General features: G+C 43.7%; 1 protein-coding gene across 5 annotated transcripts in view; it reads right to left on the reverse strand.

Moving 5' to 3' along the window:
* Positions 1-961: 961 nt before the first annotated feature.
* The window catches only part of IRF2 (interferon regulatory factor 2), a 100,202-nt gene continuing 85,419 nt past the window's right edge, over positions 962-15,744 (reverse strand). For all 5 annotated transcript variants that reach the window (XM_044297487.1, XM_044297462.1, XM_044297470.1 and 2 more), the window contains one exon: positions 962-3,331. In XM_044297487.1, the coding sequence (XP_044153422.1) occupies positions 3,020-3,331 (312 nt within the window). In that variant the 3' untranslated portion in view covers positions 962-3,019. The remainder of the gene's footprint in view (positions 3,332-15,744) is intronic.

The following is a 15,744-nucleotide window of genomic DNA, read 5'->3' on the forward strand; positions in this document are numbered from 1 at the left end:
TCTGCCCAGCGAGACTTAAATCCAGGAAGAAACTACTCCCCATGTAGCTTCACAAAATAAAAAAAAACCTGCAGGTTGTCCTTCCAGGACAGGAAACCATTTAATGAGGGAGAGGCTCCTTTTAATTTATACCTGTGGGTTTCCTGTCCTGGGAGGCAGATCCTCTCTCCTGGTGCTGTCATAGGACGTAGGGATAAATATATTGCTGCTGTCACACACAATAGTCCTTACAAGGACTTTTGGGTCTCTGAAACGTTTTTGCACACTTATAATATTCGATTACACTCCCTACACTCTGTCTCTTCCTATCTTCAGCTCCCCGATATAGCACCCGATGACGTGTTCTGGCCAGCCAATCACTGTAATGCCAGTAGCCAACATGGCTACTGGCATTACAGTAAGGGCAGTACTTATCTGCACGTTTATTGGCTGCTTAGCAGCCGCGAAACGTGCAGGAACGAGACTCGAGCATTGCGCTGGAGCACATGCAGTACTCAGCTGAGTACCGCCATGTGTCGAGCATAGCGATGCTCGAGCCGAACTGGTATTCGGCCGAGCATGCTCGCTCAACACTAGCGGACATGTTCTTCTCTTTAGACTGTGTTGACCGACTACCTCTCTACTGTGATGTAGTACTATCATGAATGGGGGGAATGATGAAAGTGAAACACAAACTATTAGTCAAATAAGTGGAAAATTTAGAAATGGGGCATAGGACTCATCAAACATTAGAACCACATCCAAACATGAGTTTATACCTCAGTGCACACCGATAAATAAATGTAATCCTTGGACCTCTTAAACAAATACAGACACCTGACCAGACCCTAAAATTAATTCAGACTATAGCCTAAACCCCACAATTAATTCAGACCTCAGACCAAACCTAAACTAAAGCAGACTCTAGACTACTTCTTGAATGAACACCCACGGGCACAAATACAAGTATGTGACATCAATATCTAGAAACAGGAATATTTTTTATTTCAGATGATTCCAACTAATTTTATGTTTTGCAGGATCCACCAGAGAAATGTAAAATGTTATCCCTTTCAATAAATTTACTATCATCAATTACAATAACAGTGCATCCTGTGTACAAGAATAAACATCTGCATAGGTTAGAGAAATTAGCATTTTTAGAACGGCGCCCACAAAGTGCAGGAAGGCGGACCACACTTGTGTCGCCGCCCTCCATTCATTCTTATGGGAGCGCTGAAAATAGGCAAGCACTAGATCAGCTATTTCCATCAACCTCATAGAAGTGAATAGAGCGGTTGCAGCACTTGTGCGCTGCACTTCCCATTCATTTCTATTTTGAGAGCTCCCATAGAAATGAATTGAGGGAGGCTGCGCATGCACAGTGCACCTTTCAGCACTTTGCGGGCTCTGTTCTACGTATAGTTGAGGGTCCCAGAGGTGGGACCTGCAACCATGAGACATTGGGGGCATATCCTAGCGATATGCCCCCAATGTCTGAAATGGAAATACCCTTTTAAAGCTTTTAATTTTCAGGCTGTGTTTTTCTTTACTAAGGTGGTGTGGTTTCCATAACGTCCTCATGTACAACATGTGAGAATGTACAGTTTCTCTTCTTTCACACCCCTATTCAGACTTGCAAAAGGCAAAATATACTGTGTAATAAAGGAGAAAAACAACAGATTCAAGACTTTAACAAATAGAACTGCAATTAATATTTATTTCTCAATCCACAGGATAATTTGCATTCTACATATTAGATCAATAAATCAGTTTCATGTTAGGAAACAAAAATTAAGAAATGTGCCTGGAAATTTACATTCTGCTAACAAACAGGAAACTGAGTCATAAAATAAATCTGTTGTATAAAAAGACAAAAAAAACAATTATATTCATTTTATATTTCTTTCAAATTAAATAAGCCCTGTATAAAACAATAAAATAAACTTTGGGAGAGATTAGTTATATTTTTCTAATTTGCATAATAATAATATTTGCAGGGAGGCTATACAATCGGTGAAGAGAACTAAATTCCTATTGTACCTCAAGTATGAGCAAATTTTTAAAATACGCTTTATTTTAATAATTATTTCATCATAAATTCTGTAATTTTAATTTATAGTACACAAGCCATTCCTTGCTAGAGGAGGCAGTCGTCTTCTTTGCTTTTGTGAATATTTGTGGGTTGTCATGAATGAAAATCTGTGCAGACAAAATAATTTGGAGGTGTTGCCCATAGTAACCAGTTAGGTGATTTCTAACATTCTGTAACCTGCACTAGGATCTGATTGGTTACTATTATCAACACCTTAACTTTTTGATTGCACTAGTCTCCCTATATGAGGCCTATGATACGCCCATCCAGGGCTGTGGAAGGCGATGGCCTTAATAGAATTTACAGCAGTACTATAGACAGCCATGTTTCCTGTGTAAGTGCTTGTCTTTCAAGGTGCACAAGCAAAATGCAAATGTGCTAAAACTGCTGCATAATTATAATGTACATATTTACAATATAGATTTATGTATTTGGGTAGGATATGAATATATCCCATCGATATCTAAACTAAGGCCATCGTTATTTTGACTCACAGTCTTGGTCCTGTTTTCAGTTTGTCCTTCTCGCAGGCCTTACTCCTGAGAAAACCTTAAAGGAGTTGACCACGATTTTAAGAAACTTGACAAATAGTACATCATAAAAACGTTTCTTAGCCCTTAAATCCCCACCATTTTAGCACTAGCTCTCTAGTGGTCTATGTGATTGATGAATGTTGTGGTGTCATCACTGCAGGACCAGTGGGAACCAGTGGAGTGGAGCTGCTGGAGCAGAAGAGGATTTAACAAGTGCTTACGTTTTTATGCTGTTCCAATTCCTTTGCTTACGCAAAAGAACCCCTTTAAGTGTTTCCTCATTGATCTTCCTTAAACTAAACAGAATCCAAAGGCAGACAAATGTGAATTAAATACTATGACAACAACTATGAAAACAATTTTCTCTCTCCTGAACAAACATTAAAAAAACTATGGACAACATAAATCCTTGTTAGAATGTCTTGAGTCTTGACTGAGTAACATCTGATGTTTTCTTAATGACGGTAGCTCTGGGTTCATGGTCTTTCCTATTGCTGGTTAATGTGGAGATACTGGATGTTTGTGTATAAGAGTTTCCTTCTGGAAAAATTGGCCATGATGCATTATAGGGCATGGGACATTTCTCCTCTTTTATAGTAACCTGGAGGTCTGGTTTATTGGAAGTTACAAAAGTTGCCATGCCAGGGAGATTGTACAAAGGTCTTGGGCTTGTTGTCCGTACACATTCTTTATTTTCAACAATCTTACGTCTCTGCAATCGGCTCTTAAAAAAAAAAAAGTGAAAGAAAGTGTTAGTATAGATACTCATATAGGCATTGCCACTGTAATACAGTTAGTTCATTTCTGCAGCAATTATAGCATAATACCATAACTAATAATAATACCACAATTACACATTCAATGGTTGTACAGGATTAGAAAAACATGTATTTCAGTAAGACAAATAGATAGATATACATATGTATTTGCTAAGGCTTAACTAGTGAGTGGAAAATGTCTAACATACAAACCATTTACAATGAAACATCTTTGAGACCCAGGCCCTGTACCAACTTTGTTGGAGACCTCCAAGTCCAAAATTTGGTAGGGTGTGGTTCATTGAAGCTGGACATAAACATTAGATAAGCATGAGCAGATGCCACCAATGTCAACAAGACCCAACAATGTATAAGGGTCACCAAATGCCTGCAGTGGGTATAAACAAGGTTTGGCATGTTAGTTTTCTACATGCATTAGGCATTTTTAGTATGTGGGAAATAAGAGGATATTGAAGGGTCTTACAGCAGTTTATCCCCGTATCCCTATGGCAATTAAAAGCCTTGGTTAGCCATTACAGAACTTCACAATTTTTCCAGTTGGGAGAGCAGGCCCCGTAGTAAAATCTGTGTATTATCTTTATAAAAGTATATATATATATATATATATATATATATATATATATATATATACACATACATACACACACACACATACATACACACACACACACCTAAAGAATTATTAGGAACACCTGTTCTATTTCTCATTAATGCGATTATCTAGTCAACCAATCACATGGCAGTTGCTTCAATGCATGTAGGGTTGTGGTCCTGGTCAAGACAATCTCCTGAACTCCAAACTGAATGTCAGAATGGGAAAGAAAGGTGGGCTACAACAGCAGAAGACCCCATCGGGTTCCACTCATTTCCACTACAAATAGGAAAAAGAGGCTACAATTTGCACGAGCTCACCAAAATTGGACTGTTTAAGACTGGAAAAATGTTGACTGGTCTGATGAGTCTCGATTTCTGTTGAGACATTCAAATGGAAGAGTCTGAATTTGGCATAAACAGAATGAGAACATGTATCCATCATGCCTTGTTACCACTGTGCAGGCTGGTGGTGGTGGTGGTGGTGGTGTAATGGTGTGGGGGATGTTTTCTGGGCACACTTTAGGCCCCTTAGTGCCAATTGGCCATTGTTTAAATGCCACGGGCTACCTGAGCATTGTTTCTGACCATGCCCATCCCTTCATGACCACCATGTACCCATCCTCTGATGGCTACTTCCAGCAGGATAATGCACCATGTCACAAAGCTCAAATCATTTCAAATTGGTTTCTTGAACATGACAATGAGTTCACTGTATTAAAATTGCCCCCCCCAGTCACCAGATCTCAACCCAATAGAGCATCTTTGGGATGTGGTGGAACAGGAGCTTCGTGCCCTGGATGTGCATCCCTCAAATCTCCATCAACTGCAAGATGCTATCCTATCAATATGGGCCAACATTTCTAAAGAATGCTATCAGCACCTTGTTGAATCAGAGCCACGTATAATTAAGGCAGTTCTGAAGGCAAAAGGGGGTCCAACACCGTATTAGTATGGTGTTCCTAATAATTCTTTAGGTGAGTATATATATATATATATATATATATATATATATATATATATATATATATATATATAAAAATATACATACGTACATACATACACAGTCATGGCCGTAAATGTTGGCACCCCTGAAATTTTTCAAGAAAATGAAGTATTTCTCACAGAAAAGTATTGCAGTAACACATTTTTTGCTATACACATGTTTATTCCCTTTGTGTGTATTGGAACAAAACCATCAAGCGGCCGACTACCAAAAAGTAAAGGGTGAGATTTTGGCAAGACTGGGGGTGAATGTGTTGTTCAGGGCACAGCGGGTACATCAGTGGGGATTTAAGTCAGCTGAGCCTGCGAGGACCCAGTATTATGACTTACTCCACCTCTTGCAAAAGTGGCTATAGCCTGATGTGCCGAGTCCCCCGGCTATGCTGGATAGACTATTAGCCAAAATGATCTGGAGAGCTTTGCCATACACTCTCCAGCACTGGATCGGTCAGGTGTCTAAACCAACTACGAGGTGAGCCTATTGAACAGTTGGTGGTGCCCAAGGCTTATCCTAAGCTTGTGTTAGATCTAGCCCCCCAACACATTCTCACCTAAGTCTGCAGAAAACCCTGGATCGTATTCTACAGCGGTTTTACTTTTCCGTAGTCCCCTAGTACCTCTCCCGATTATCAAAGTACCGTTTGACCTCATAGGCCCAGTACCGAAGTCCGCCAGAGGGCATCAACACATCTTAGTCATTCTAGACTATGCCACTCGGTACCCGGAGGCGATGCCACTGCAACATACCTCGGGCAAACTCACAGCTAAGGAGTTAATGGAGATATTTTCCTGAGTAGGACTACCTAAAGAGGTTCTGACCAACCGAGGGACCCCTTTTATGTCCAAGATGATGAGGGAACTCTGTAAGTTGCTGCACATAAAACAACTACGGACGGTTTGGTAGAACGGTTTATGGCAGACACCCTCACGGTCTCTTGGACGTGGCCAAAGAGGCATAGGAACAACAACCCACTCCACATAAAAGTGTCATTGAGTACGTTACCCAGATGGAAGATCGTATAGAGACAGTGTTGCCTCTTGTTAGGGAGAATATGGAGAGAGCTTAGCAAGTGCAGAGTCGGGTCTATAATCGGCAGGCTCAGGTCCGGATCTTTAACCGGGGTGATCGGGTTTTGGTTCTGGTGCCGACCGTGGACAGTAATTACCTGGCTATGTGGCAGAGGCCCTACGAGGTACTTGAGAAAATTGGAGATGTAAACTAGAAGGTACACCAGCCAGGGCGGCAAAAGCCGGAGCAGGTTTACCATGTGAATTTACTCAAACCATGGAAAGATAGGGAAACTTGTACAGAAGACAGCCCACGGCCGGGTTTTCTAGGAGAAGAGGTACCGGCCCTTCTGTCTGATGCAAGAGAGGCGGCTGCCACAGTAAAAATTCACGACAGCCTCTCCTCTAAACAGACTCCGGAGGCCAGGGAGTTCGTTAGTCGGAACACGGATGTGTTCTCGGAGCTCCATGGACGCACTTCCATAATCCAGCATGACATTGTCACTAAGCCTCAGGCAAAAGTCTGATTAAAACCATACCGGGTGCCCGAGGCTAGGCGACAAGCCATATCGGAGGAGATGCAGCTAGACGTCATTGAGGAGTCAAAAAGTGAGTGGGCCAGTCCAATAATATGGATACCCAAGCCGGATGGGACGTTGCGGTTTTGTAACGACTTTTGAAAACTTAAATGAGGTTTCCAAATTCGATGCGTATCCCATGCCCTGGGTGGATGAGCTCATTGAGAGGTTAGGACAAGCCCGGTATTTTTCTGTTTTGGACCTCACGAAAGTGTACTGGCAGGTGCCCTTAACGGAGGCTGCCAAAGAGAAAACTGCCTTCATCACGCCTGAGGGGCTGTATCAATATAAGGTCTTACCCTTTGGTCTGCATGGCGACTCCGCCACTTTTCAGCGATTAATGGAAATTGTGCTTCGTTTACATCGTCGGTATGCTCCAGCTTACCTGGATGATATTGTCATCCACAGTACCGACTGGGAAAGTCACCTACACAAAGTGCAGGCTGTATGGCCTCCCTTCGGAAAGCTGGCCTAACAACTAACCCCCAAAAATGTGCGATAGAGTTAGAAGAGACTAAGTACCTGGGGTATGTCATTTGGCGCGGAGTCATCAAACCCCAAGTGAACAAAATAGAGGCGATATGAAATTGGCCCGAACCTGTCACCACTAGGCAAATAAAGTAATTCCTGGGAATGGTGGGCTATTACATGAGGTTTGTTCCCGCTTTTAAGTCGGCCCTGTGCGGGTCACCGGTTTTGGTGACGCCCGACTTCAAAAGGGAGTTTATAGTACAGACCAATGCCTCCGAAGTAGGCATCCCATTGTCTTCCTCAGCTGTAGGCTCACCCCAGCCGAGACCCGGTATAGTATAGTGGAGAGAGAGTGCCTGGCTATCAAGTGGGCACTAGAATCTCTCCGCTATTATTTATTGGGGAGAAAATTCCGCCTGGTGACTGACCACTCCCCTCTCAAGTGGATGAGCTAGGCCAAGGACAGAAATGCCCGGGTCACCCAATGGTTTCTCTCCCTACAAAACTTTAAGTTTTCGGTGGAACACAGGGCAGGCCGGTTACAGGGAAACGCGGATGCCCTGTCCCGGGACCGGACCAGATTTTAGTGCCGGTCTGGGTTTTGGCAGTACCTGGCTGTCCTTAAATAGGCAGCTGGCCTCAGAAGCCAGGTCTCTGTGTTGGGATCTGGGAGCCTTGCGGCTGGATGAAGGCTTGCTACCTGTTTGGAGTGAAAACAGGTTTGTGCTGCTATCAGCAAGGACTGTTTGAGGAAGAGTTGCCACATGGTTTAAATTACCACCAACACTGCAAGGTGACTTTTTGTTTGAATATGACTGCTTGTTTTGTCACTTGCCTAAAGTGTGAATAAAACACTGAACTGTTTGATCCACAGAACTTGTTGTTGCTTCTGTACTGTGTCCGCTAATCCTGTCTACCATAACATTAACATTATATATATATATATATATAGATACACACACACACACACACATACATACACACACAGTTGTGTTCAAAATAATAGCAGTCAGACATCACTAACCTGATCAATCACTGTTTTTGGTAGAAATGATATTTCTACATGGCAAATAATTTACTAGCAGGTGTAGTAGAGTAATAGAAATCCAACAGACCCAACAGCATGCTGCTGATTCTGTGCAATTGAAACACTAATTGAAAGGGACATGTTCAAAATAATAGCAGTGTGGAGTTCAATAAGTGAGGTCATTCGTTCTTTGAAAAACAGGTGGCAATTATTGCCCTTATTTAAGGAAAGAAGGCAGAAAATGTACATGCTGGTTACAGTGCATTTCTCTCTGAAATACTAAGGAAGCTGGGTCGTTCCAGACATTGTTCAGAAGAACAGCGTACCTTGATTAAAAAGTTGATTGGAGAGGGCAAAACATATAAAGAACTGCAGAAAATAATAGGCTGCTCAGCTAAAATGATCGCAAAAGCTTTAAAATGGCAACCAAAACCTGAAAGACGTGGAAGAAAGTGAAAAACTACCATTCAAATGGATAGAAGAATAGCCAAAATGGCAAGGACTCAGCCAACAATCAGCTCCAGGAAGATCAAAGAAGGTCTAACGTTACCTGTGAGTACTGTTACAATTAGAAGACGCCTATGTGAAGCCAAGCTATCTGCAAGAAGCCCCTGCAAAGTCCCACTGTTGAAAAAAAGACATGTGCTGAAGAGGTTACAATTTGCCAAAGAGCACATTGACTGGCCTAAAGAGACATTTTGTGGACTGATGAAAGTAAGATTGTTCTTTTTTTCAGTCTAGTGGCCGGAGACAGTTTGTCAGACGACCCCCAAACACTGAATTCAAGCCACAGTACATTGTGAAGCATGGTGGCGCAAGCATCATGATATGGGGTTGTTTCTCATACTATGGTGTTGGACCTATTTATCGCATACCAGGGATCATGGATCCGTTTAAATACATCAGAATACTTTAAGAGGTCATGCTGTCTTATGCTGAAGAGGAAATGCTCTTGAAATGGGTGTTCCAACAAGACAACGACCCCAAACACACCAGTAAACGTGCAACATCTTGGTTCCAGACCAACAAGATTGATGTTATGGAGTGGCCAGCCCAATCCCCGGATCTTAATCCAATAGAAACCTTGTGGGGTGACATAAAAAATGCAGTTTCTGAGGCAAAACCAAGAAATAGAGAAGAACTGTGGAATGTAGTCCAATCATCCTGGGCTGGAATACCTGTTCACAGGTGCCAGAAGTTGGTTGACTCCATGTAACACTGATGTACAAGAGTTCTCAGAAACAGTGGTTATACAACTAAATGATAGTTAAGTGATTCAAAGGAAAGCAAAATCTTCAAACATTTTTCAGTTTATATAGTGAATGTTTGAGTTTGTAAAGAATAATACAAACACTGCTATTTTTTTGAACAGTCTAATATTCACTTTTCTTCAATTTTTTTAGAGAAACAACACAAACTTGTTATATTTTTCTTCATGTTTTGATTTGGAATAGAATGTGTAGTGTTCCCAATGCATTTGTGTGTATGGAAATAAAAGCTATTAGAAGGATTCTGAGCTTTATTCACTTTTTTAAACACACTGCACACTATTGTAGTTTATAGCTTTTCAAAATTTTATATCATGCCCTCCTAAAAATCAACCACTTGAGCCAATGTATACAGGATAGGGCATCCAGATTGGGACGCTATTTTTTTAAAGGGGCAGTCTTTTTGAGATATTTCACTGTACTGTATATAACACACACAAATAAAAAGCCGAGCTAGCAAGGACACCATTCCTAGAATAAAGCATTTATCTTGTTTCCTCTGCTGAAATCACATCCAGTATGAATACAGAATCAAGAAGCTTCAAATAGGTCAGTTCACAAGACAATGTGCCATAGATCTTAAAGACCAAGCATATGCTCACAGGATGCCCTTTTTAATATACATTATACCTTTGACCTGGATAATTTGGCATCCCACAGCTCCAACTCTACTGCTGTTAACACTTTTCAATAAAACTGTATCCCAAATAAGGTATACTGCCCAGCATACATTATGTTTCTTAGCCATCAATGGCAGACATACACATTAGATCCACTGCCAGCTCCCGGTGCTGCTCCTGGTCTCCACACCGCTGCAGGTTCTCCCTGCACACGGATGAAACATGCGGTGTGAGGGGACGAGCAGCCTCCCTAGTGTCACCCGTGATGCTAAGGAGGTTTGTCCCCATCTGCCATTGGCTGCTCCCCCCCCCCCCCCCCCGACACCGGATGAGAACATCCGTGTACAGGGAGAAGCAGTGGTGCGGGGAGCAGGGTAAGTATATTACCTGTGAGGGCCGGGGAAGTTTTAGAAATCGGACAATCCCTTTAAGGAGAACCTGTCACCCCAAAATGCAATGCAATCTGCAGTCAGCATGTTCTAGAGCAGGAGGAGATGAGCAGATTGTTATATATATTTGTGGGACATTCAGTAAAACTTATAATTTACAGATTTAAATCTCTGCTCTTTCTGACTCTAGTTGTACACAGGGTAGGTGTTATCAGTGATTGATAGCATTCTCTGTGTTTACTAAATCTTTTCCCACAAAACTAAATATGAATCTGCTCAGCTCCTTCTGCCCAATAACATGCTGCCTGCAGATTACATTACATTTCCAGGTGACAGCTTCTCTTTATAAGAGAAAATAAATCCATCCATCCCCAGCTGGAACTTGAGATTATTCTCATCTCAGCCATGGAAAAACTTGAGATGGGAATAACCTCATCAAGTGCCTGGAGGGGGCTGGATGGACTTATTTTTATGTTACTCACTTATATAGCACAGACATATTTCCCACTTCACAGAAACTAGCATCACGCTATACCAAATGGGGCTCACCATCTAAGTTCCTTATCATATGTCTTTTGGAGTATGGGAGCAAACCGGAGTACCTGGATGGAACCCACGCAAACACAGGGAGAACATCGAAACTTCATGCAGATGTTGTCTTTGGTCGGATTTGAACCTAGGACCCCAGCGCAAACAACTCAGTCACTATGCTGCCCACTTATGAAAATATCTGTGCAGCCGGAACTCCACTGTTTCCATAACTTTCATAGCAGGTAATAGGAGCTGCAGAAACTGCGTACCACAGAAAACTACACTGATTCCATAATTCCTGAGATACATGGATAGTGTAGCTTATGGTGCAATGCTGCTTACATAGCCTCCCATGCAGTGCTATGGGAGTTAATGAAAAGCAGCATTGGCCACTCAGCCACTGCCATCACTCCACCTTCTTTGGCCAATGCTTACGGCAGTTATTCCCATCTTGGTCTTAAAAGGCCCATATGTGTAAAATTATTTAACCGCCTCCGGACCGCCTAAAGCAGATGTGCGGTCCGGAGGCGGCAGCGCTGCGCAGGCTGACGCATAGACGCGTCATCTCGCGAGACGCAAGATGACGCACTTTGCCGGCCCGCGCATGTGCAGTTCGGGCCGGCATTTCGTCGAGGGGGGTCGCATCATCAGCTTGCCAGCCAATGATCGCGGCTGGCAAGCTGATGATTTAAAAAAAAAACAATCAGAGTGCCAGATAACAGATCATATTAGTAAATATGATCTGTTATATGGCTGGCCTGCTTCTCTGCTGGTTCTTTTCGTCGGTTGGATCCAGCAGAGGAGCAGGCTACACAGTGAGTACACCAACACTACACACTTAGCCCCAGATCACCCCCCTGAACCCCAATTAACCCTTTGATCACCCCTTTGATCGTCCCTGTCAATCACTGGTATTGACCGTTAGGTTTTAGGTATAGTTTAGGCCCCTTGGTTAGGTAGTTTAGGGATCAGTTAGCGCCCAGCCCACCGCACCGCAGTCCGTTATTCGCTGATTAGCGTATCGCTAATCAGCATTTGTACTTTTATAGTATCTGGAAGTGATCAAAACTGATCACGGTCAGATCTATAATTTTATTAGTGTCACTTTAGTTCTCCCTCCACCCAAAACGCAGTGTTTGCCCGATCAGGCCTGATCGGTCGCCCACACGTGCGTTCGCCCACACCCGCCCCACCGCAGTGACCAAAAAAATTTTTTTTTGATCACTGCACATTCACTTTACACGCGCTGCGGCGATAAAAAAAATCAGTTTTGATATTTTTATCAACCGCAGCGGCCTCCGGTACTTCGCTAGCCTCCCCTTTGTAAGACAGGCTTGCTTTTTTTTCTTGGGTAGTCTCAGGGAATACCCCTAAATTTAGTTGCCCAAATGTCAAACAGGGGATATTCTTCTGAAGAGGGCTACAGGCTTCTGACCCAGTCGGATGAGGAATGGGAACCCTCATCTGATGAATCTAGCGGGTCAGAATACGAACCTGTAGAAAGCAGTGGCTCTCTGACCCAAAGTTCGGACGAGGAGGCTGAGGTCCCTGATAGCACCAGGCGTACCCGGCCCCGTGTCGCTAGACCGCAGGTTGCGCAGGATCCGCTTCAAGAGCAGCAGAGTGGGGCTGCTGCTGTCGGATTACGTGGTGAGGCATACACCAGCAGCGCAGCCCTCCCTGGACCTAGTACCAGCACTGCCGTACAACCTGGTGAAGTGGCGAGCACCAGAAGGGCAGTTGAAGCTGGTACGGTGGCACGAGCAGTAGTGACTCCGTCACAGCCACCGCAAAGACGTGCCCGTAGAGCCCCTAGAATCCCTGAGGTGCTGGCAAACCCTGATTGGCAGTCCCCAACTTCAGCCGCACCTGTAGTTTTCCCTTTCACTGCCCAGTCTGGAGTTCGGGTTTAGACAGCTCAGATCGGTTCGGCCCTGGGATTTTTTGAGCTGTTCTTGACTGCGGAGCTCTTAGACATAGTTGTGGCCGAAACAAACAGGTATGCCACACAATTTATAACCGCCAACCCGGGAAGCTATTATGCCCAGCCTTTCCGGTGGAAACCAGTCCAAGTTTCCGATATTAAAACTTTTCTGGGCCTCCTCCTCAACATGGGTCTAACTAAAAAGCATGAATTGCGGTCATATTGGTCCACGAACCCAATTCATCACATGCCCATGTTCACTGCTGCTATGTCCAGGGCACGTTTTGAGGCCATCCTGCGTTTCCTGCACTTTAGCGACAACACCGCCTCCCGTCCCAGAGGCCACCCTGCTTTTGACCGGCTCCACAAAATTCGGCCCCTCATAGACCATTTCAACCTGAAATTTGCAGATTTGTATACCCCAGAGCAAAACATCTGCGTAGACGAGTCCCTGATACATTTTACCGGGCGCCTTGGCTTCAAACAATACATCCCAAGCAAGCGCGCCCGGTATGGGGTCAAATTTTAAAAGCTCTGTGAAAGGGCCACAGGCTATACCCACAAATTTCGGATCTATGAGGGAAAAGATCAGACCCTGGAGCCGGTCGGTTGCCCTGACTACCTGGGGAGCAGTGGGAAGACAGTTTGGGACTTGGTGTCACCCTTATTCGGCAAGGGGTACCATCTTTATGTGGACAATTTTTACACAAGTGTGGCCCTCTTTAGGCATTTGTTTCTAGAACGGATTGGCGCCTGTGGCAACGCGCGAACTAGTCGCGCGGGCTTCCCCCAACGGCTCGTTACCACCCGTCTTGCAAGGGGGCAGAGGGCCGCACTGTGTAACGAAGGACTGCTCGCGGTGAAATGGAGAGACAAGCGTGACGTTTACATGCTCTCCTCCATTCACGCAGACACAACAATACAAATTGAGCGAGCAACACGTGTCATTGAAAAGCCCCTCTCAGTCCACGACTATAACCTTCACATGGGAGGGGTGGACTTCAATGACCAGATGTTGTCTCCGTATTTAGTTTCCCGCAGAACCAGACGCTGGTATAAGAAGGTGTCTGTATATTTAATTCAATTGGCTCTGTATAATAGTTTTGTTCTCTACATTAAGGCTGGGAGAACTGGATCCTTCCTCAAATTTCAGGAAGAGATCATCGAGAACCTCCTGTACCCAGGAGGTTCCGTGGCCCCATCCACCAGTGTAGTTAGCCGTCTACACGAGCGACATTTCCCCAATGTCGTTCCTGGTACCTCAACCCAACCGTCACCCCGAAAAAGATGTCGTGTCTGTAGCAGGAGTGGAATAAGGCATGACACCCGCTATTTCTGTCCTGACCACCCTGCCCTATGCTTTGGAGAGTGTTTCCGGAAGTACCACTCACAGGTACACTATTAGCATAGGGATCATCTCAACAGGACAGGCACACAGGGCTATTAGGGCCCATTCACTCACACAGCTGCTGCAAACCTCTCCTTTCACCTGGGACAAAGTGCATAACGCACTTCGCCACATCTTTGGGCGATTTGCGCTTTGCACATTGACCCATGGGGAAGGAGAGGTTTGTTCTATAAAGGTAAAAAAAAAAAAAAAAAAAAAAAAAAAAAAGCACCAGTAAGCAAAAAGGTTAATGTTTAGTTCAAAAAGTTAAAGTTTATATATTCTGTTCCAAAGTTAATAAAATTATTGCGTTGTGGCCTGGTTTTTTTTTTTTTTACCTTCCAGGTGGATAAACCGATCGACTAGCTGCAGCACTGATGTGCATTCTGACAGAAGCATTGCGCTGCTGTCAGATTACACGCAAGTCGGTGTATGCGGCGCTGCAAGACGAGATTTCTCCTCTGCAGTAACAGATACGTTTGCCAAGGCATACGAGCTGAGGAGGAGGAGGCGGCGTTCCTATGCTTTGGCAAAAACTTTGTATATAAAAAAAAAATAAAAAATCCCGGCAATGATTTATTCATCCAAATCGATTGATGTGAATGGAGAAATCTGGTTTGCCAGGGCATACGAGCTAAGTGGGTATGGATGTTGGGCGGAGCTCCTAGGTCCTGGCAGACGCCTTTCCCCTCCTTTTTTTTTTTTTTTTGGCAGAGATTTTTTCATCCACATTGATCGATGCGAATGAAGAAATCTGTGCCGTTCATTTTTTTCTTTCAGCCCAGAGGCTGAACGGAAAAAAAAATCTCATTACCTGTATGCTCAATATAATGAGAATAGCAGAAACTCCTAATGCTGGCCATACATGTAATGATTGCGGAGACCCTCAAATGCCAGGGCAGTATAAACACCCCACAACTGACCCCATTTTGGAAAGAAGACACCCCAAGGTATTTGCTGAGGGGCATATTGAGTCCATGAAAGATTTAAATTTTTGTCCTAAGTTAGCGGAAAGTGAGACTTTGTGAGAAAACAACAAAAAAAAAAAATCTATTTCCGCTAACTTATGCCCAAAAAAAAAATTTCTATGAACTTGCCAGGCCCCTCATTGAATACCTTGGGGTGTCTTCTTTCCAAAGTGGGGTCACATGTGGGGTATTTATACTGCCCTGGCTTTTTAGGGGCCCGAAAGCGTGAGAAGAAGTCTGGGATCCAAATGTCTAAAAATGCCCTCCTAAAAGGAATTTGGGCACCTTTGCGCATCTAGGCTGCAAAAAAGTGTCACACATCTGGTATCGCCGTACTCAGGAGAAGTTCGGGAATGTGTTTTGGGGTGTCATTTTACATATACCCATGCTGGGTGAGATAAATATCTTGGTCAAATGCCAACTTTGTATAAAAAAATTGGAAAAGTTGTCTTTTGCCAAGATATTTCTCTCACCCAGCATGGGTATATGTAAAATGACACCCCAAAACACATTCCCCAACTTCTCCTGAGTACGGCGATACCAGATGTGTGACACTTTTTTGCAGCCTAGGTGGGCAAAGGGGCACACATT

Source organism: Bufo gargarizans, chromosome 1 (assembly GCF_014858855.1).
Source record: "Bufo gargarizans isolate SCDJY-AF-19 chromosome 1, ASM1485885v1, whole genome shotgun sequence".
Lineage (NCBI taxonomy): Eukaryota > Metazoa > Chordata > Amphibia > Anura > Bufonidae > Bufo > Bufo gargarizans.